General features: G+C 42.0%; 2 protein-coding genes across 4 annotated transcripts; one reads left to right on the top strand and one right to left on the bottom strand.

The window, feature by feature from the left end:
* Positions 1-289: 289 nt before the first annotated feature.
* LOC124863241 lies at positions 290-5029 on the top strand. Of its 3 annotated transcripts, none has more exons than XR_007037096.1 (2): positions 290-4484; positions 4566-5029. XR_007037096.1 is itself a non-coding variant. In XM_047357543.1 (2 exons), the coding sequence occupies exon 2, from the start codon at positions 1311-1313 to the stop codon at positions 3585-3587; it is 2277 nt and encodes a 758-aa protein (XP_047213499.1). In that variant the 5' UTR covers positions 290-390; positions 464-1310; the 3' UTR covers positions 3588-5029. The 3 variants fall into 3 exon arrangements, 1 of the variants encoding a protein (XP_047213499.1); XR_007037095.1 differs by having other exon boundaries at positions 290-3821; positions 4231-5029; XM_047357543.1 differs by having other exon boundaries at positions 290-390; positions 464-5029.
* A 7410-nt stretch (positions 5030-12439) lies between these two features.
* On the bottom strand, positions 12440-19245 carry LOC124862314 (protein Wnt-9b-like). The gene is made up of 4 exons (XM_047356153.1): positions 18906-19245; positions 18285-18538; positions 16801-17066; positions 12440-14318 (listed from the first exon to the last, which is right to left on the bottom strand). The coding sequence occupies exons 1-4, from the start codon at positions 18989-18991 to the stop codon at positions 13857-13859; spliced, it is 1068 nt and encodes a 355-aa protein (XP_047212109.1). The 5' UTR covers positions 18992-19245; the 3' UTR covers positions 12440-13856.
* Positions 19246-20671: the final 1426 nt, after the last annotated feature.

Here is a 20671-nt window from a genome sequence, read left to right on the forward strand (position 1 = left end):
CCAGTTGAAGCTCTGCAGGAGAAGTATCGCCATCTCAGAGACATTCCACTGCCAAACATTAAAGGTGCTCAGCCCTTACTGCTGATTGGATCAGATTATCCACATCTGGTTACGCCAGTGGAACCAGTACGTCTTGGACCACCAGGTGGACCTGCAGCAGTTCATACCAGGTTAGGATGGACTTTACAAGGCCCCACAAGTCTGTTACGCAACCAACTATTCCCACAGCAGTGCCTTTTCACTAAGTGTAACTCACCAGAGACTGAACTTCTAAATCATGTGGAGAAGCTGTGGCAGCTGGATACACTGCCATACAGGAGTGAGCGGTTGATCACCAGGTCAAGACAAGATACAGAGGCAGTCCGCATACTAGAAGAAAAGACCACCAGAGTAATGATCGATAATGTAAATAGGTATGCAACTCCATTACTATGGAAACAGAATCTTCCCTCTCTCCGTGCAGGTGAAGAAGCAGTCTTGCCACAACTATGTGGTACAGAAAGACGGCTAGCTAAAGATCCAGAGAAGGCTGCCATCTATTCCAAAGAGATCCACAAGCTCATTGATGCTGGTTATGTCAAAGAAATACTCCCAGCCAAAGCTAAGTAACTTTTCTTGGTTTATTCCGCATCACATTGTCGAGCATAATGGGAAGCATCGTATAGTCTTTAACTGCTCTTACATTTTCAATGGGCAGAGCCTCAATGACCACCTTCTTCCTGGACCCACGCTTGGAGCTAGTCTTCTGGGAGTCCTCCTCAGGTTCCGAGAACACCCAGTAGCTATCAGCAGTGACGTGAAAGGAATGTTTCATCAGGTCCGGCTGCTGGATGAGGACAAACCCTTCTTACGTTTCCTGTGGCGAGATATTAAAGTGGAGCAGGACCCTACCATTTATGAATGGCAAGTGCTCCCATTCGGCATAACATGTAGTCTATGTTGTGCCACCTTTGCCCTTCACTCACGTCCAGAGACACACTGCCCCAGGAGAGGATGTTCGCCTATCAGTAGAACGCTGCTTCTATGTCGATAACTGTTTGCAGAGTCTCCAGTCTGAAGAGCAGGCCAAGCAGCTGGTGAGTCGACTGCACACATTACTCCTGGACTGTGGATTTGAGCTCCGAGAATGGGCCAGCAATGTTCCTTCTGTCATTGAAGATTTACCCGAAGACTCAAGGTCACAGAGCAGTACACTTTGGTTTGCACAACAGTCAACTGAACCTCAAGAGCGCACACTTGGACTGTTTTGGCAGTGTAAGTCAGACACACTTTGCTATAAGCAAACCTATAGTGATTGCGCCAAACCGACTATGCGCAACATCTACCGTCTTCTTGCACAACAGTATGATCCTCTGGGGTATATTATTCCATACACCACCAGAGCTAAGATCATTGTGCAGCATCTCTGGGATAAGAAGAGAAGTTGGGACGATCCCAATCTCCCAGAGGATCTGCTTCGAGCCTGGAAATTATGGGAAGAAGAACTTCCTCAGTTATTCCAGATCACCTTGCCCAGATGCTACACTGTCCGCGGCGCAGGCTGTAGCACCACCAGTCAGACCATTCATGTGTTTTGTGATGCGTCAGAACGCGCTTACGGATCTGTGGCGTATCTGCGCAGTGACGATGGTAATGGACAAATACAAGTGGCATTTGTGGCTGCCAGATCCAGAGTTGCCCCAAAGAAGCAACTATCAATACCCCGACTCGAGTTGTGTGGCGCCTTAACCGGGGCACAGTTAGCTTCGGTGCTGCTAAAGGAATTCACCATCAAAATCCAAGAGGTGGTATACTGGACAGATTCCACCACAGTGCTTAACTGGCTCCAGTCCGATTCCTGCAGTTATAAAGTGTTTGTAGGCACGAGAGTTGCAGAGATACAGGAGTTATCAGACATCAGAGACTGGCGCTACGTTGACTCAGCCTCTAATCCAGCAGATGATATCACACGAGGGAAAACGCTGTCTCAGCTCACTGGAGTGAACCGCTGGAACAGTGGACCCTCATTTCTTCTGCAGTCATCCGACCAGTGGCCTGAAGTACCTCTAGGCCAAGTTACAGAAGTAACAGAGAAGCTGAGGAGTACAGTGTTTTGTGGTCTGACATCCGATTTAACAGATCGGCTTATACCCGACGTTCAGCAGTTTAATACCTTTCAAGAGCTACTAGAAGCTACTACACGAGCACTACACGGGGCGGCTAGTGGCACGCCTCCCACTGCTGAAGACTACCATAATGCTGAGCTTGCTCTCCTTAGACATGCACAGAAAGAGAACTTCCCTGAGGAAATGGCTTCACTCAAATCTGACAAAGCTCTTCCATCTACTAGCAGGGTGCTAACACTCGCCCCTGAATATGACCATACTGCAGGCTTAATCCGTGTTGGAGGCAGGCTTCGTCGATGTGAAAGCTTAAGCTCAGATGTGCTGCATCCCATTCTACTTGCATCCTCTCACCCAGTCTCCGAACTCCTGATCCAGCATTATGACAAACAGCTAAACCATCCTGGATCAGAACGTGTTTTTGCTGAAGTGCGTAGGAAATACTGGTTGCTAAGAGGAAGAGAAGCTATCAAGAAGCACCAGCATAACTGTGTGGATTGCAGGAAATGGAGAGGAAGCCCTCAAGTCCCGAAGATGGCAGATTTAAGATTTTTCCGACCTGCTTTCTATTCAACAGGCGTGGACTGTTTTGGCCCTAGGATGGTAAAGGTGGGTAGACGTATTGAAAAGAGGTGGGGCATCCTATACAAATGCCTTACAGCTCGAGCTGTCCATCTTGACCTCCTCCCGAACATGGACACTGATTCATTCTTAATGTCACTCAGACGGTTCATAGCTCGAAGAGGAAAGCCTTATGAGATCCTTTCAGACCAGGGCACTAATTTCAAAGGAGGAAGTAAGGAGCTTCATGAAGCCTTCAGTGCCTTGGAACCAGCAGTTAAGGATCAGCTCGCTGCTCAACAGATTCTCTTCCGCTTTAATCCCCCGAATGCTCCTCATTTCGGTGGATCTTGGGAGCGTGAGGTAAGATCTGTAAGGAATGCCCTACGCATCAGTCTAGGAGTTCAGACAGTGCCAGAGGAGGTGTTAAGGACAGTCCTTGTTGACATTGAGGGCATTCTCAACTCTAGGCCTCTGGGCTACATTTCCTCTGACCTTGCCGACCCAGACCCAGTCACGCCCAACTGCTTGTTAATGGGGCGGCCGGATTCCTCCCTTCCACAGGTGGTCTATCCCGAGTCTGAAATGTTAAGCCGGAAAAGGTGGCGACATTCCCAGATTTTAGCGGATCACTTCTGGAAGCATTACATTCGACTTTTTCTTCCCACTTTACAAGTCAGGCCGAAATGGAAAACAGAGAAGGATGACATCACAGTGGGCACTACAGTACTCATCGTTGATCAGCAAACGCCAAGAGCCCTCTGGCAAGTGGGGACGGTTAAGAGCGTCATACCTGGAGCCGATAGACGCGTAAGGACTGCTGTCGTTCAAGTTAAAGGCAGGACTTATACTCGTCCAGTTGTTCGCCTGATTAAACGCCAGCCCTACCACCGGACAATGAAGACACCTAGGAGGCAAATTTGAACACCAAATTTGGGGGCGGCTGTACAAAAGACTGTAATTGACTTGTTTTCAGCCCTCTAGTTCAGTGTTTTCTATTAACGTTTCTTTTCATGTAGTTCTTATTTCTACCACTAGATGGCTATCAGACCACATTAATGCATGCACTGTAGTTCTGTGCATTACGTTGTTCTGAGACGATCAGCATGAAACGGATATTATTTAATCCAGTCTCTTAACTGTGTGCGTCCATTAAAAGTGAGTAATACTATTTATGCTCTACCCTTGTCTCTTAAAAGCCTTAAAGCTGTATTTGAGATAGTTTTCTATGTAGTTTGGGGAGCTAACTGCTAGCCGCTTTGCATTGGTAATTAAGCTCTGTTTAGTTCCATCTGATTCTGTTGGTGTTGTTGCTATCATTTTACATTTAAATGACTTATTTGTGCTGTAAGTCTTTATCTATCATTAGACTATTATTGGCAGCTGTTATTATTCATGTGCATTAATGTTGTACATTTTCATAGTTAGTTATTAGTTAATTCTTAATCTTATGAGAGACTTTAGTCACATGTTTATTCCCCCGTGTGGACAATTTTAGTTATCTTTGTTAAAGGAGTACTTACAGACTAGTACTAAGAATTGCTTATTGGTTTATTTCTCCTTGTAGAAACCACACATACACACTTACAAACTGCTGATACCTGTATGGAACAATGTTGATGCCTTATTGAAGACAACTCGAAGATTGGACCCGGATATTGTGTTTTGTCATCTCAACTCGCCTGAACATATAAATTGCTGTCCTGACCCGACACCCTGAAGTGATTGCTAAACCTCCTACTAATAAGTTACAGTCCTCTTTACAACAAGGATAACCCAAGTTGTTATCAACGCTCCGTTCAGAAGCCTGCATCACTGATGGTATGGGGTTGCATGAGTGCTTGTGGCATGGGCAGCTTGCATGTCTGGAAAGGCACCATTAATGCAGAGAACTATGTTCAGGTTCTAGAACAAGATAATGCCAGACCACATTCTGCAGCAATCACAACATCATGGCTACGTAGGAGAAGGATCCGGGTACTGAAATGGCCAGCCTGCAGTCCAGATCTTTCATCTATAGAGAACATTTGGCGCATCATAAAGAGGAAGGTGCGACAAAGAAGGCCCAAGACGATTGAACTTTTAGAGGCCTGTATTAGACATGAATGGGAGAGCATTCCTATTTCTAAACTTGAGAAACTGGTCTCCTCTGTCCCCAGACCTCTGTTGAGTTTTCTAAGAAGAAGGGGGGGATACCACACACTGGTAAAAATGGCCTTGTCTCAACTTTTTTGAGATTTGTTGACGCCATGTAATTTTGAAACAACATATTTTTCCCTTAAAATGATACATTCTCTCAGTTTAAACTTTTGATCTGTGATTTGTGTTCTATTCTGAATAAAATATTAGATGTTGGCACCTCCACATCATTGCATTCAGTTTTTATTCACAATTTGTTTAGTGTCCCAACTTTTTTGGAATCCGGTTTGTTCTTACTTTGCTGTTAAATTTCACTACCTTAACTCTTAGGCTCTAGGCTACAGTTTCCATTGTACTTTATATTCTCCAAGGTAGTAGCTGGCAGCAATCTTTTTGACCCACAAGCATCAAAAGTGAAGGTATAATCTGTTGACATGTAGACATGTGACAGGAAAAACTGAGAAAGCATGTCCTGAGGCTAGTATTTGTCAGCTCTCTTTACTCGGTCTAATTAGGCTATCCTATGTTTTTTTTTTTTGTCTTTTTCCACAGCCAGCTGTCAGTACATTCCTGTTTCTTCAGCCATAGGTTCTTCGCCTTGCAAGCAGTTAAAGAAAAACAGGTTGATATCACATTTTATTTTCTCTACAATGAACTGCAGAGAAGATTTCAGAGAAAAGAGACAAGGTGTTTATTATGGAAGCAAATCGTTACCATATTTCAAATGAAAAAGCATTTTCAGAAATGCTTTTTCATTTTAAGAATGTGGCTGCATTGTTTGACTCATAAACGAAATTAATTATCAATAATCCTATTTGCATTTTAATTTTCTTCTTCAAGAATGCTCATTCTTTCACTTAATTAAAATGAAAAAGAAAAAGACATTTGAGATTTATTTTTCAAAATGTACCCCAGCAAATAGATACCAAAATTCAATTTGAAATGTAAAATTTTAAAATGAAAAAGCATTTCCAGAAATGCTTTTTCATTTTAAGAATGTGGCTGCATTATTTGACCCATAAATAAAATTAGTAATCAATCATCCTATTTGCATTTTCTTCTTCATGACTGCACATTTTATGCCATAATCAAAAAGAAAACAAAGCAGACATTGCTTTTTCGTTTTCATGGTCTGCCCGCAAAGTACTGCCCAGAACTCGAAAATGAAAAAGCATTCCGAGCTGCAGGCGCAGAAGAGTGACGTCAGCAGCCGCTCTTCCTCAGCTCCCTGCTGACCGAGCTACCCAGCTTGTTCAGTAGGGGGCGCTGTGCACGTCTGCATTGCATTACATTGCAAACGTGCTGAGAAATTGATTGAATTGCAGCAGGGTCGAGCTGAATTTGTGGCAGTGGCAGGCAGAACTGGCAGTTCCGGTGGCAGGCTGTGGCAGTTCCGCCACAGCCTGCCACCGGAACTGCCACCGGAACTGCCACCGGAACTGCCACAGCCTGCCGCAGGGTGGCACGGGATTCCGCGAGGATGCCAGAAGGTGCCAGAAGGTGCCAGACTGGCCGTAAAAGCTTGCCAATGTGGTTGCCGCTGTTTTTGTGGAAGCTAATGCTGATTATCGGCAAACGCGTTGTCATTGTTGTTATAGCCTGTTACCTTTAAATAATGATTTCATTATTGATTATTATTTAATAAACAGCTTTAGACCCATAACATAAGGTGATTGTATATACTTGACATGGAAAATAAATAGCACTATGTGTATGTGTGACGTGTTGAAAGGATGACGAAAATTTATTGCACAAACAGCCGGTTTATTATAGAGCACGAGCGGCTATTCTGAATTGTCACTCACAGAAAATTATAATGTAATGCAATGCAGACGTGCACAGCGCCCCCTACCGAACAAGATGGGTAGCTCGGTCAGCAGGGAGCTGAGGAAGAGCGGCTGCTGACGTCACTCTGCTGCGCCCGCCGCTCGGAATGCTTTTTCGTTTTCGAGTTCTGGGCAGTACTTTGCGGGCAGACCATGAAAACGAAAAAGCAATGTCTGCTTTGTTTTCTTTTTGATTATGGCATAACATGTGCAGTCGTGAAGAAGAAAATGCAAATAGGATGATTGATTACTAATTTTATTTATGGATCAAATAATGCAGCCACATTCTTAAAATGAAAAAGCATTTCTGGAAATGCTTTTTCATTTTAAAATTTTACATTTCAAATTGAATTTTGGTATCTATTTGCTGGGGTACATTTTGAAAAATAAATCTCAAATGTCTTTTTCATTTTAATTAAGTGAAAGAATGAGCAGTCTTGAAGAAGAAAATTAAAATGCAAATAGGATTATTGATAACTAATTTCATTTATGAGTCACACAATGCAGCCACATTCTTAAAATGAAAAAGCATTTCTGAAAATGCTTTTTCATTTGAAATATGGTAACGATTTGCTTCCATGGTTTATGAGGTTCCCAGCCAGTAACTGCGTGAAAGTGCCATGATTAGAGTTCCCAGAATGAGTAGTTAAATTTTCACAATATCTCCTTGGTGATTGAGTAGGAGAAATATTGTCCTGGGGCAGTGCCTGGCACCTAAACAAAACCGCATCTCAATCACTTTATCCCAAACCTCCGTCACTGTGGTGTCTGGGAGGAAAGAAACATGAGTGCACTGGCAGTAAGTTAAAAAAATGCAAGTGTCTTTTGACATAATTATCTTCACGAGCTGTCACATGAGCTCCTGTTTACTACCGGTTGCTGAATTTGTTTTCCTCATTCAGCACAGCAATCAGACGTTGGCCCAGACAGTTTTTCTGTGGCGACCTGACCGTACATGAGTTGTTTCTTCAGGCGACACGCTTCTCGAAAGAGGGCCCTCTCACCCTACCTCTCATGTCTGAAACCCTGAAATCTGTTCATGCCACTTCTTGCTCCTGCTGTTCACCATTTTTGGTTGTCATAACATCTCCCTGGGGCAGTGGTTGGTTGGATGTGCACAGCTTTTAGCCGCTGCTCAGTGTGGGAAAAAGAGGGAGCAAGAAGCCCCCCTCTGTCAAACGTTTTTCTAAAACGTATGCAGTCACATTTAGGTCGTGGGGTTCTCTCTGTCTATCCTTCATGTTTCAGCCCTGAGGAAAGGATGAGGTGAGCTTACTGGTGTTGTTCCACATCTGAGCACCACAGGTGCAAACCAGATCCCAGACACCAGGTGTGGAGCTGGATCGGACCCTTCTGACTGATCGAGATGTCACCTGTTTTTTCCCCACATTTGATACACAAATATTAACATGAAACCTTGAATATGTTGTTTATCTTAAGAGAAGACTGTGCATGAACTAACCCTAACCCTTGAATGCGTCTGGATCATCAAAGAATGCTGTTTCTGAGTGCCAGACTATTGGCCTTTGGGCATCTTTCAGGAACCAAACAAAACTTAGTGCTGGATCAGTCCCACCGATCCTGGTTGTACAAGAGGAGCAACAGAATCATTATTAGTTAGAAAAAGAAAGCCCTCAGTGTACTGGAGACTACAAAAAGGACAACCTTTAATAATGCTGTTTTGTTCACTCAGAGAAAATGATATGTTATTGAATCACTTCTGCACAATATACTTAATGATGCTTTCCAGGCAGAATAATGCGTCATATTTCTGCAGTGATTGCCCAAGACAGACAGAGTGAAGAAGCCAAATACGAGTGGTGAGATCGCCTTGGGTCAAACATTTTTGGATACCAGTCATTTTTGGGGGGATCGTTGAGATTCTCACTCCACCCCTGAGGGAGCTGAGCCACCTGTCTTTGAAGCTGTGATGAGATGCTGAATGAAAGCAAATGAGAACCTGTCAGATTTGACAGGAGAATCTCATAAGTTTCCAACATTTTAGTTTGTTGTGCTGGGAACAGGGTCAGCAGGGATTCCACCATCCCCCCCCCCACCAACCACCCGCTCAGGAATTTAACTGACCACCCCTGTTGCTACCCTACCAGGTCAGATTTTTAAAGATAGGTGGATTCATACTGCTAGCAATGGAATCGCTGTGAAGGGTAAGACAGCTAATTAGAGATGCAAAGTGACCAGCAGGCCAGCACTGGCACAGAATCTAACAGCATCACCATCCTTTTATTCAGAGGTCTTAAGCCAGTGTCCTGCAACTTTTAGATGTGTCTCTGACTCATATTATTGGGTTATTAGCATGGCTATTAGCATTAATTACTTTCTGATGAGGTAATTCAGCCACTTGATACAGATGTGAAGAAGGTTTTGTCTTGTCTGACCTCCAAGATGATAAAGAATAATGCTGCCACCCCACCTGTGACATGCAGACCTCCTACGATAAAAGATGCTATCCACCTCCATAGCAGGCTGACAGCTAAGCAGGGCCAGGAGCATCACTGGGCTTCCCCTGCCTCAGAACTTTGTATTTACCATCAGGGCCCCATTCCCAACCACACGCTCATCATCAAGTTGTGGGTGTCAGTTAGCTTAGCCTGTGGTTCACAAAACCACAGGCTAAAGTTAAAATACTTAACACATTGACAATACCTTATTATATGCTTGCATCCTTTAGTGACAGTGATGCTTTAATCATGAGCACTCATGAACACAGCGGCAAGATAGCACAATTATGTAGCCATAGAGATCACATATAATCCCAGACTTATTTTTCCAAGATGTTGCTGGTTGAGGGGAACACATCGCTCTGGCCTTTATCAGTGTTTTTCTTTGGTGGACATTGATGATGTGGGAAAATTTTATTTTGCCTGTGATGGAGGTCAAAGACTGTGTAGTCATGTGTGAGAAAAACCAAGGGGAGTGCCATACAATGAGCATGGGGAGTCAGTTATGAAGGTGCACGAGGTCCTATCACGTCTTATCACAGCGGAGGTCTTGTAAACCATACTGTTAACGCAACAGGTGTTTCTGTTGAATGGCATGGGAACAGACTCCCCCAGGAGCTTCTCAGTAGGAAGGGAGCCACGGTCATTTCAGAAGGAATAGAGCAAACGTTTACAGTCATATTAATATTTTGCTAGAAAAGACAAATCAGATTCTTCTTTTGATTGACGAATATAATATTTTTGGTCCAACTTCAAGAACAAATCTTTAAAACGGGGTTGTCTAATCAGTTAAGTCTTTCATCTCATCAGCAACAGCGAGGACTTAAGGTTCAACCTACCCAGCCTCTGAGATACCTCCACCTCCTCCCATACAGGTATGCACTCAGCCTTGTTGTAGCTCTAGGCAGTGCATGTTCTTGTTGTGGGTTGAGCAAATGCATTACTCATTTCACATTCCAAATTCCTACCCCATGCCGTATCCACAACTCTGCGTCCCGCGCTTTTTTCCTCTTCAATTTTCCCCTCCCCAAATCTATATCTTTCCTCTTCTTCTTCATCATTACTTCATTATTGTTTTGTTCATACAGAGTAAGGGCGTGGGGATTAAAGGAGGGTGTGGACTGACCTGAGGCTCACTGGTTCTGATTACAAGACGGTGCCGCTCTTTGCGTCCTTGAGCAAAATGTCTTCCAAGCCTTCTATGCTTCATTTAACATCTACTGTTCTTACACAAATAGGTGATGTATAAACCTAAAGGCTAAGCAAGTTGCAATGGAAAAAATGTTTTAGCTAAGCCAGGCATAATTCCATACATATCTGATTAAACATCGAAACCCTAGTTTAACAATTCATCCTCAGTCTTCAGCAGATTTTGATGCATAGCCTTGCAACCTTTACTTGAACCGAACCCCTAGAGTCATCCTGCGTTATATATGTTACACAGTGTCTCAGGGTGGCATTGGAAAGTTCCAGCTCCAGCAGGCTGCCTGCAGCCCACACCCGCAGAGGAAAGCCTCACTACAAACACACACTCGCATGTCACTCCTGCTGAAGTGACCACAGGTGTGCACAGAGCATGTATACTCATACACATATGCAAAATGCCTCCCTGCCCTCACCTGTCTCCAAATACAGACTGCACCCCTGCTCTGTCCAACCCCCCTACCCCCTTGGGGCTTGTATGCGTGCAAATTCAGCGCTGGATTCGGCCGACCTCATCGCAGCAACCCCACCACTTGGGGCAGTGAGGGAAATGAAGGCTTTCGGAGTTTATTATAAAACCACAAGGGCATCAGCAGGGGATAGGCCTCCTGGGGCTGCAAAACATCCCTCCATCCTTGTCTCCTTCTTTCAAGCCCTTCAATATATCAAACCTCAATCCAGTGTGCTGTCTGTGACACGCTGCTCTGTCTCATGTTTTTCCTTACCTGCAGCTCTGCGTAGAGAAATATGGCTTTTTTTATTACAATGCATTCTCATTGAATAAAGTTAAATATTGATCTGCAATATTCTTGTATGAAAAGTTAATATGGTGAGTCAATTGTATGGCAGTATGAACTTGTTTGACTTCAGACCCACACTGAGTTCATAATTTACCTGAGATATTAAATTCATTTTAAGCAAAAAGTCCAAAGGGTCATGCAGAAATTAGGTGCTACACTGAGTTGCTGTATAACCCAAGTTGTCCAAGTTTTATATGGTGAATGCAGTCTACTTTTGCAAATATTCTTTTGTAAGCATTTGATTTTTATTGTCAAAATAAAAGTTTTAAATACTACCCAGTGCTGTTTTACAGTACACTGACAATTAAAACACAGCTGTTCACCCTATGATGGATACAACTGTGGATTGCGAAGACTTCCGACTTTAACTGGTAAAAATCTACAGATTTGTATTACTGCTTAAATGTTTCCATTTGATTGATTTCTATATTTACCACTTATAAAATAATTAAAGGCTGTATTTTGTTTGTATCATCTTAAATGGTTATGTGATGCCTGCACAAATGTTTTGTTTGGTGGCTGAGGTCATGTTACTTTAGCTGATCTGTACAACTTTCTTCTTTCTAACAGTCAAGTGATGGGAAGTTTTTTCTTACTTTTAATGGAAATATTGGAATAATCTGAATGTTTTTGTAACCTTTTTGTTACACGGCTGAAGTTCTTTGAGTTTGTAATGAAATCAAAACTAAAGAGTATCAAAATAAAAAATAAGAAGATCATTTGCATCCATAATACCTTACCGTACATCCATAATGAAATTCTCAACATAATTAAACCTGTAAAATTGTTTTAGAATTCACTTCAGTACAAGGGGTCTTGAGTTAATGTTTTAATAAAGAATAATGTGTGTAATCATCATAATTAGAGAGCAACATCAAAAGCACAAGAGCATGCTATAAATACTTCACACAGTGGGCCTCTGTGTGCAGATGCACTCATACGCATGGGTGGAAAATTATGATTCACGGATAATAGGATGTAAACTGTTCATGTTGCGATCGTGGGGCAGCCCATTGTGTGCAATCTAGGGGTCAAACAATCTTCTAAGTCATCATCCTTGTCATTGTCGTCATTAAGATTGTCATCGTATTTGGTTTGCTGGCCAGAGGCAGAACACCTGTATGTAAGTCCTCCACCCACCCACTAACCCCTTTGCCTTTTACTTTGTGGTGGAGGGTGATGCAGAGAAACCACTGCGTTTTCAGATGAAAAGGAGGGCAGAGTGTCATTAGGAAATGGTTTTGCTTGATAGATGCAGAGCACCAATTTGCAGGCAGGTGGATTCAACTTACTTATTTTCTACGTAGGTGTGATGTGTGCACCCGAGCAAGACACAACAAATGCACAAGTCTTACAAATGTTTGTCTTTTTATTAATCTAATTTGTTTTAAATAAAAAGTGTAAAGCAACAAGCTTTCAAAATAGAAACAGGAAAACTGATTACGCATTATTCCACAAAACCTGCACAGACATCTAAAATATATTTCAACCAAATGCAGAGGGAAAGACATGTATCTACAGAGAAGAAACTCTGCATAGCTCATAAATCTTACTGATATTTGCCAAAAGTTGAAGTGAGGTAGAAAAATTACGATTCCACATTGTCAGACGCCTGGAGCCCCGATGTGAGTTATATTCATTGCTCATCTGCAGTTCAGAGGCAGTCCAATAAAGCATGAAACAGCCCAATAAAAACAGACACTCAGGGGTCCGGCGTGCACTTTCGACCTGCACACATGGACGCAGAGTTAGAAGCAAAGGGGGGAGTAAACGTGGTCATTTTCTTTGATTAGCAATTAGGGAAAATAGGCAGCGTGACTGATTCACTTCAAAGGCATGCAGAACAAAGATGGGGCTAATTTGGACTTCAAATATTCTGGTGAGTTCATTTTATACTTGAAAGTATAGAAAAATGTAGACTTCTGTTAATACCTACAATTAGAAAAACAGAACTGGCATGCTTCCAAATTAAGCTGAATTTCAAAGAGAGTGGTCAGCGTTTCCAGCAGTGTGTTAATCTCCCTGCACAGCACATGTAGAGATTTCCATAGACATTTCCATAAGAGCAACTGAAAACACCCACCTTCTTTCTTTACACGATAACCCTGTAAATGCACGTAATAATGTATCAGTGGTGTAAGCCACCAGTAAAGCTTCCAGTGATTCTATCTAGGTATTAACAATTCATTTTGTATAATATGTAGCAAGAGCAACTTAAGTGCTTTTACTCAGGACAGAACTTTAAAAGTTCTCCACAGCAGTCAGAGAGACAGGCAGGTAGATTCATCTTAACTCCTTTACAGCCTTATTGGCAACACTTGATTACAAGATTTAACGCATAAAGCAGCAGTATACGAGGCACAGAAAGTGGCGCAATAAATAGTAAAATATGGGAGGACAAATACCACATCAAACAGTCAGTGTCAGAGCTCACAGTTCATACTGCTCCAGTGTGGTTCCTGTTTTGAGGAGCTTGATTCCATTATGTAGAAAAGGGAGATTTCAGTGCATCCAGCTAAGGAGAAGGAGAGTAGTTTGGAAATATCATCATCTACAGTAAGCTGATAGCAAGAAACCAACAGTATCATAGTGGTACAATAGTGTTTTTTCTCCCAAAATATCATGCACGTCCTAAATGATATTTTCAAAAACATGCTTTGATGTGACATTCTGCGGAGGACTACGCTTGAAAGATTTGAGTTCAGTCTCTTTCATGTTTTCCACTGCTTCATTGGATCATTTTTCATTTCTCTTTCCAAAATTTGTTTATGCATTTTTGCAGGTGTACACCTCCTCTTCCCTCACGCATGTTTGGCACTCCACATGGCAGCACCAGCGTACCTGGCAGTGGCAGGAAAGGCTGGTGAGGTGCATGGCCGTGTTATAGCCGCGTCCACAGCACAGACTCTGACAGCTCGTGTCCTTGGTGCACGACCTGCCACCTGTGCCTGGCGAGTAGCGGGAAGGCCTGCAAAAGCTAGGGGAGTCCTCCAGGTAGACCAAGTGGGTATTGCGCGGGTTTTGGCCATGGCGTCTAGGGCCTGCGAGCTCAGTCTCTCCTGTGGCTGCGTTGGTGACGCTCAACACTCTTATGGAATTGTCATATCTGTACTTTAGCAGCCGCCCAGTGTCATGGAAAGGGGACAGCTGCTTCCAGCAAGTCCGTACCGCACACGAGCCAGAGACCCCATGACACTTGCAGGTTGTTTTCAGCCCACTCTTTACTGCCTGAAATGGGAGGGACAAAGAGAGAAATGTCAGCTCTTTCAGATTGATTCATTACCTGTCCTCTTATCAATGGGGTCTATCTGTCCAGAGAGAGACAGTTTCCTGCAGGGTGAATTAAGGTTTAGCAGAGATGAGCCTGTTGCTCACCACAGTTTAAAAATTTGGACATAATGGATTGAGTGGACCGTTTAGCTTGTCGTATTTCATTCACTACACATTGCTCATTTGGACAGCTCTTGAAATTTCTTTTCAATGTGTTGAAACTAGCTCTGTCTGTCTCCCTTCTGTCTCCTTAGCCTAAGGGAGCCTGAGGCAAAGGTGACAAAAAGAACAGACTAGAAAAAATCTCCGCCCAGTTTCTAGTACATGCATGCTCTGGAAAAAAATAGATAAGAAATTTCTGTACACCAAAAAAATAACAACTAAACAAAACTAGCAGTTTGTGGATGGTGCACATTATAAACACTTATTTCAATGCATTTTTATTTGGATTTTATGTGATAGACCAACACAAGCAGTGCATTACTATGAAACAGAACGCATGGTTTTCAAACTGTTTGATACAAAAATCTGAAAGGTTTGGCATGCATTTGTATCGGGCCCATTTGAGCCAATACCTTGTAAAACTTTGCAGTTACAGTGGCAGTTCCTTTTGGGGTTGTCTGTTTCTCTAGGTCTACTAAGTCCTAACAGTTATGTACATCTAAAGATTGAGATTTTTGCTCATCCTTTGTAAAATAGCTCAAATGCAGTCAAATTAGATGCAGAACATTGGTGTTCATCAGGTTTCATGCCTTGCCACAAATACCCAATTGGATTTAGTTCTACTGTAACACATAAATAAGCTTTGATCTAAACCATTCCCTTGTAGTTTGGGATACTGTGTTCAAGGGCTGTGCAGTGTCAGTTTGACATCATACATAGTGTTTTGCATGTAGCCCAAAATGTTCAATTCAGTTTAATCAGAGCACCTTCTTCCACATGTTTGCTGTACCTATGTGGCAAACTTTAAATATGATTTTCTGTTAACAATAACCTTCTTCTTTCTGAATGCCAGATATATATATAGTGCATAGCTAATAATCATTTCAATAAATTGTCCCACTTGAGCTGTGGGTGTCTGCAGCTCCTCCAGAGTTACATTGTGTCTCTTGGCTGCTCTTCTGGTAAATGCTCTTCTTGTCTGGCCTGTCAGTTTAGAAGGACAGCCACTGCTTGGTAGTTTTTCATTTGTACCATACTCTCTCCCTCTTTCCATTTTCAGATGATGAATTGTACAGTGTTGAGTTAGCTGCTGAAAGCTTGAAATATGTTCCATAACTAACCCCAGTCCTTTAACAAACATTGCCAGAACAGCTGTATTTAGTTTACTCTATTTACTAATCAGTAGATTTCTGAATGTCACTGTTTGCCCTGCATTTTAGTTAGGGGCATCAGAGTAAAAAGGGCTGAGTACAAAGGGATGCCACACTTCTCACATATTCATTTGTAGAATGATTTGAGAACCATATATTATTTTTCTTTCATTTCACCTTAATGCACTACTTTGTACTGTTCGATCACATCAAATTCATAAAATACACTGAAGTTTAAAAAGGTTTAAGATGCATTAATACTTTGGAGAGCTCTGTATGTTAATAGTTTGCTGCGCTTGATGGTCAGAGATGGGTGCATGATCAGTCAGGCTGAGAGCTGCTGTTGTGGAGAAGGGCCAGGGCCAGGTCAAACCAAAAGAGCCAGAGGGCAGTGCTGGGTTGAAAAGTTCTACTCAGGTCCTGCCTCCCTGCATAGGTATGAACCCCCCAGGGGGTTTCCGAGCACCATTACTGTGGACTGAAGGGACTACAGCCATTTGTGTTTTTTTTTTTTGTAAACAAAACTGCTGGCCTCTTTTCAGCCACATTGGTGTAAAACGTTTAACTCGCTCGAGATGAGATAAGATAGAATTCTTCCTGTTTTGCTTTTTGGTCCCCTAAAAGGCCTGTCTTTTTAGGTGGAAGCCACAGGAGAAGCACCCTGAGGCTCCCTATTTTCAGAGCTTCAGAGTGGTGGTTATGAACATTAGGTGGATTTATGAAGAGCACAGGGATCCAGTAAGTGAAAAAAAATGCTTGCTCGTATATTAAAAAGAGGCCACGGTGATAATCGCTCTCTCCGACATGAGACCTTTAATTTTCTGTTGGCCCGCACAGCAAGCTTTATCATGCCTGAGAACACCTGGCTCCAATGATCCCACAGCCATGTTGTCTCCTTGCTGCACTGCCTAAACCCACACAGGCCAAAACATGGAAGCAAATACAAGAGGGAAAGGGAGGAGCGGGTGTTGTCTGACTGGAAACTTGAAAACCAAACTGTTGAAAATTCAAGTTTTAGTGTCAGGTTTAATTAGCAGGTGAAATTGGAGCTCAACTTACAGGAAACGACATATAAAGTAATGAGAGGTTTGATATGCTGCACAAAAGCATTTGGTTTAAACACTTACCCGAATACCAACGTTGATGTTGTGGGCATCGACCTGCGCCCTCAGGTCTTTGCTGACCCTCTTTTGGCCGAGGAACTTCTTGAGGAACTTGGTGCTGTATTTCAGGTTGTCTCCGCAGACCCCCCACTGCCACGCTTCTCTGTGCTGGATCCCGGGGGAGTCGTCACACGTGCACCTCTCCATCCGGCCTGAGCTGCAAGCCTTGGCGAGCGCATGGGTCAGTGCAGCGGAGGATACAGCCAGCAGAAAGGCGGTCTCCTTAAATGCTGGATTAGAAGGGAAAAAAGGCACCAAATGTTTAAATAACTCTGTTGCCAATGATATATAAAAAAACATCTTGAACAGTCATGTTGTCTGTAGAAGTCTGTGGAAGTAATTGTTGGTGGATCTAATCCAAGAACTTATTTTTAATCCAATAATTAAGCCATTAACACAGTTTATTTGCAAAAATGTCACTACGTTGTCAGGCTTTATAGCAACCTCAGGAATCTCGCAAGCTTTCATGTGTCAAAACTCCTCTTCTGACCTCTTCTTGTGGTTCTGCACTGTTATTTTGCTTCCCCCAAAGTCGTCACCAGTGTATATTTTCATCCAATTAATTGTTATTTTGACTAGGAAGGATTTTCCCAGATGAAAGTGGGTAATCACACCACCCTTTTCCTCTGGGAATGGGCATTTTCCCGAGATAAAAATAACCACAGGGCCCACTCTCCACGTCGTTTGCCAGATTTCTTGGCGCTCTACTCCCTCATTACCTCTTTGCTGACCTGTTCATGTTCTCCCACACAATAATATCCATATGCATAAAGCCTGGACCGTCCTGCAGGATTTTGTGAGCACAGCAGATCTGCAACCATTTTTAAATATTGGATCCTTTGCGGCTTAATGTGTGGCTAATTAGTTGTTTCATTAAACCATGCAGAATGGACTCTCAAGGTCAATTTAATCTGTAGTTAAAATAGGGTAAAAGTCTCAGAACAAAATGTTAACTTTGCAAATAAAAAAATGTCTTACTTTTAATGAAGAATCAATAGAGGACAGAGAAAAATGTTGTCGTTTTTTAATGTTTAATAAATTTCACAAGAATATGCAGCTAAAGGAGACTTCACATGGGGCTTGTGAGCACATGCACTGATAAAAACCATCTAATTAGATTTTATTAGAGTAAGCAGACATGCAGGTTTTATTATATACTTTTGCTATGGTGCTGCTGGTGGTAAAAAATGTTGCTGTTTCTGCACCCTTACTTTTGCAGATTACTTTTTGTTTAGAAAAAATAACACTGATTAAACCCAGATTTCTTTCATATTTATATATAACTCATGTTTCCCCTTTGCTTTTACTAAAAAGGACACATTGTAAAAATATAATTTATGTAAAATTTGGTGAAATAAAGAAACAGCCAATCTCGGCACACTTATCTCTGTGGTAAAACTAACTGAGCCAGCAGAAATCAGAATCTCAGAACCTGAATGCGCGCTTACCTCTTTTCAGGAGGCTCCCTCGGCCATCCAGGGTGCAGTTCCAGCGCTCGTTCCTGAACTGATAGCGACACTCCAGCTGGCCGAGGCGCACCGATTCCCGGAGCGTCTCGGCCAAACCGGGCTCCCTGCGGCACATCCTCTTCTGCCGCCTGGTCAGACTCATCTGCTCGCACTGCTTCAGGTGGGCCTTCCCCGTTGGAGCTTCATTAGAAAATGGACCTGGTAAAAGCACCAATGGCTCTCGGCCTGTCAGCCTGTAGGAAATGAAGGAAAAAACTAATCAGTAAAAGTAAATCCTGGTCTAACCTATAACATAAATCTTCCCAGTAATTTTTTTTTTCATTAACTATTATATATTTATTATTTTTCCATACCATGGTATCTGTGTTGTTAAAGTTTCCTTTTGCCTCAAGTGTTCATATGTGTTCAAATTCTGTTTTAAAATCTGCAAAATGTCCACTAAAAATACACAATTTACTTACACAGCAAATTGAATCAACTTTGGATATTTTGCGTAATGTATTAGAAGTTTTAAAAGATCAAGCTATAATCTCATCCAATGAGAATATGACAGTTATTCAGCATACGTAAAATTTCTAAATAAAAGGTTAAACATCTGACCCAAAGTAAGCTGCAGTGTTCGAGAGAAGGATGCAGAGTCCAATGGTTCGCAATAGGCAGGCGGTCCCTGGGAGCCTGGAGCGCATTGTGCCGGGTTGGCGCTGTTCCTCATTTCGGTGACTCTACAATGGAGAAAGTCGGTGCCGTCTGCTCGGCGCTTCTCTTTAAGGGGCCCCAAATGCACAACACTGGCTGCCGGAGCGATGCGCATGGCACAGTGGATCCGCTGGGAGGCAGGGCTGTTTGGAGGAGGAAGCATCATCCTGCCGCACCCTCCATGGAGTCTCAGCGTTGTTGCTGAATGTTCCTCCCACCGCAACGCCACCCAGATGCCCACATTTTTAAGACAAGAAAGTTTTAGGACTACATTCAACTATTTCTTCTTCTTCTGTGATTCACTTTTTTTTTTTTTTTTTTTTTTTTTTAGTTCAGACCGACTCTATTAATTTGTATAAATTGTTATGTTTGAAAACTGAAAAACTTTTCCTGAATGATCTCCACAAATTTGATACCCTTAATAATGGTAGCAAAACATGTAAAAACAAAACAAAATTACTGCTTAAATGTATTATCTACCTAGAAAAAAAGATGTAACTTAGGTATTTATAATAAATACCAACATAACAATTCAATTCAAGCTTCAGTTTACCAAATACTGTGAAATGATCCATGAAATCATGAAATCACTGCGTAAGGTCTGTTCTTCCAATTTAACTCCATCCTTTTCCAGTTATAGATGTAGCCCCACCTAGTGGGCAAAATCTATAAGGATGGAGGGTTCTGCTCACAAAAATCTGAAAAGCCATAATTTTAATTTCCGCTGAAACTATGGAGAACTCGGTGTTCAGAAAAAATTGTACGTAAGGGTGGATGTTAATGTTTTAAACATTGCACAACCTTGCCAAAGCAAGTTGTTGTAAATAACCAATTTAACTACCATTACTTTTAAAACATGTATGTTATTGATAATGAAACGTAAAGTGTGGCAGAACCAGGAAATACTTTCTGGTTGGATAGGAGGAACTGGCAGGAAATGTTGTGCCACATTGGGAAAAAAAATCACTTATCTTGGATATAAACCAGACAAAGGAGATCATATTGGTTTTTAGCAGACGTAACAAAGAGCCAAACATACTGGACCTCCTACTGCTACTGGGAAAAGGGTGGATTTTGTTTGAGCACTACATATGCCTTAGGAATTTAACTGTGAGACTGTTTATAGAGTCATAACAGACTACCTCTGATGCAGCTTATAGGTCCTTAAAATTTGCTGGAAGTTCTTTTATATCCCATCTAAGCTCATTGTGAAGACAAGCTTATTTTTATCTGTAGCTCTCAGCGCTAATGGCTGCTCTGGTGCTTCCAAAGTTTGGACTTAAAATAATGGAAAACACCAACAGTTTTGCAAAATTTAGTTATGAACCAACTACAGTTAGTTGCAGAAATCAGATTCTGTTAGTTGGTTGTATATTTCTTTGCATACAGGACTTGTATAATGTGCCTTAAAATTTAATACTTCTTGATCTGTTGGTGAATATGGCTGAAACATTTTTTCATGTTTCAACCAAATGCTTTAGTGTATTTTATTGGAATTTTGTGTAATGGACCAAAACACAGTAGTTCATAATTGTAAAGGGGAAGGAAAATGATACATGGTTTTCACTTTTTTCTTGAGAAATTATGTCTGAAGAGTGTGGTGTGCATTTGTATTCAGTCTCCTTTATTCTCATACTCTTAAATAAAATCCAGTGCAAATAACTGCCTTC

Source organism: Girardinichthys multiradiatus, chromosome X (assembly GCF_021462225.1).
Source record: "Girardinichthys multiradiatus isolate DD_20200921_A chromosome X, DD_fGirMul_XY1, whole genome shotgun sequence".
NCBI classification, from domain to species: domain Eukaryota; kingdom Metazoa; phylum Chordata; class Actinopteri; order Cyprinodontiformes; family Goodeidae; genus Girardinichthys; species Girardinichthys multiradiatus.

What these genes read in the sequence shown, in the direction of transcription:
- LOC124863241 (XM_047357543.1), top strand. Translation starts at nt 1,311, where the DNA reads ATGCGCAACATCTACCGTCTTCTTGCACAACAGTATGATCCTCTGGGG.
- LOC124862314 (XM_047356153.1), bottom strand. Translation starts at nt 18,991, where the DNA reads ATGCGCTCCAGGCTCCCAGGGACCGCCTGCCTATTGCGAACCATTGGA. An exon ending in AACACTGCAGCTTACTTTGG is followed by an intron (nt 18,539 to 18,905) that starts GTCAGATGTTTA and finishes CATTTCCTACAG; the next exon opens with GCTGACAGGCCGAGAGCCAT. An exon ending in AGGGAGCCTCCTGAAAAGAG is followed by an intron (nt 17,067 to 18,284) that starts GTAAGCGCGCAT and finishes CTTCTAATCCAG; the next exon opens with CATTTAAGGAGACCGCCTTT.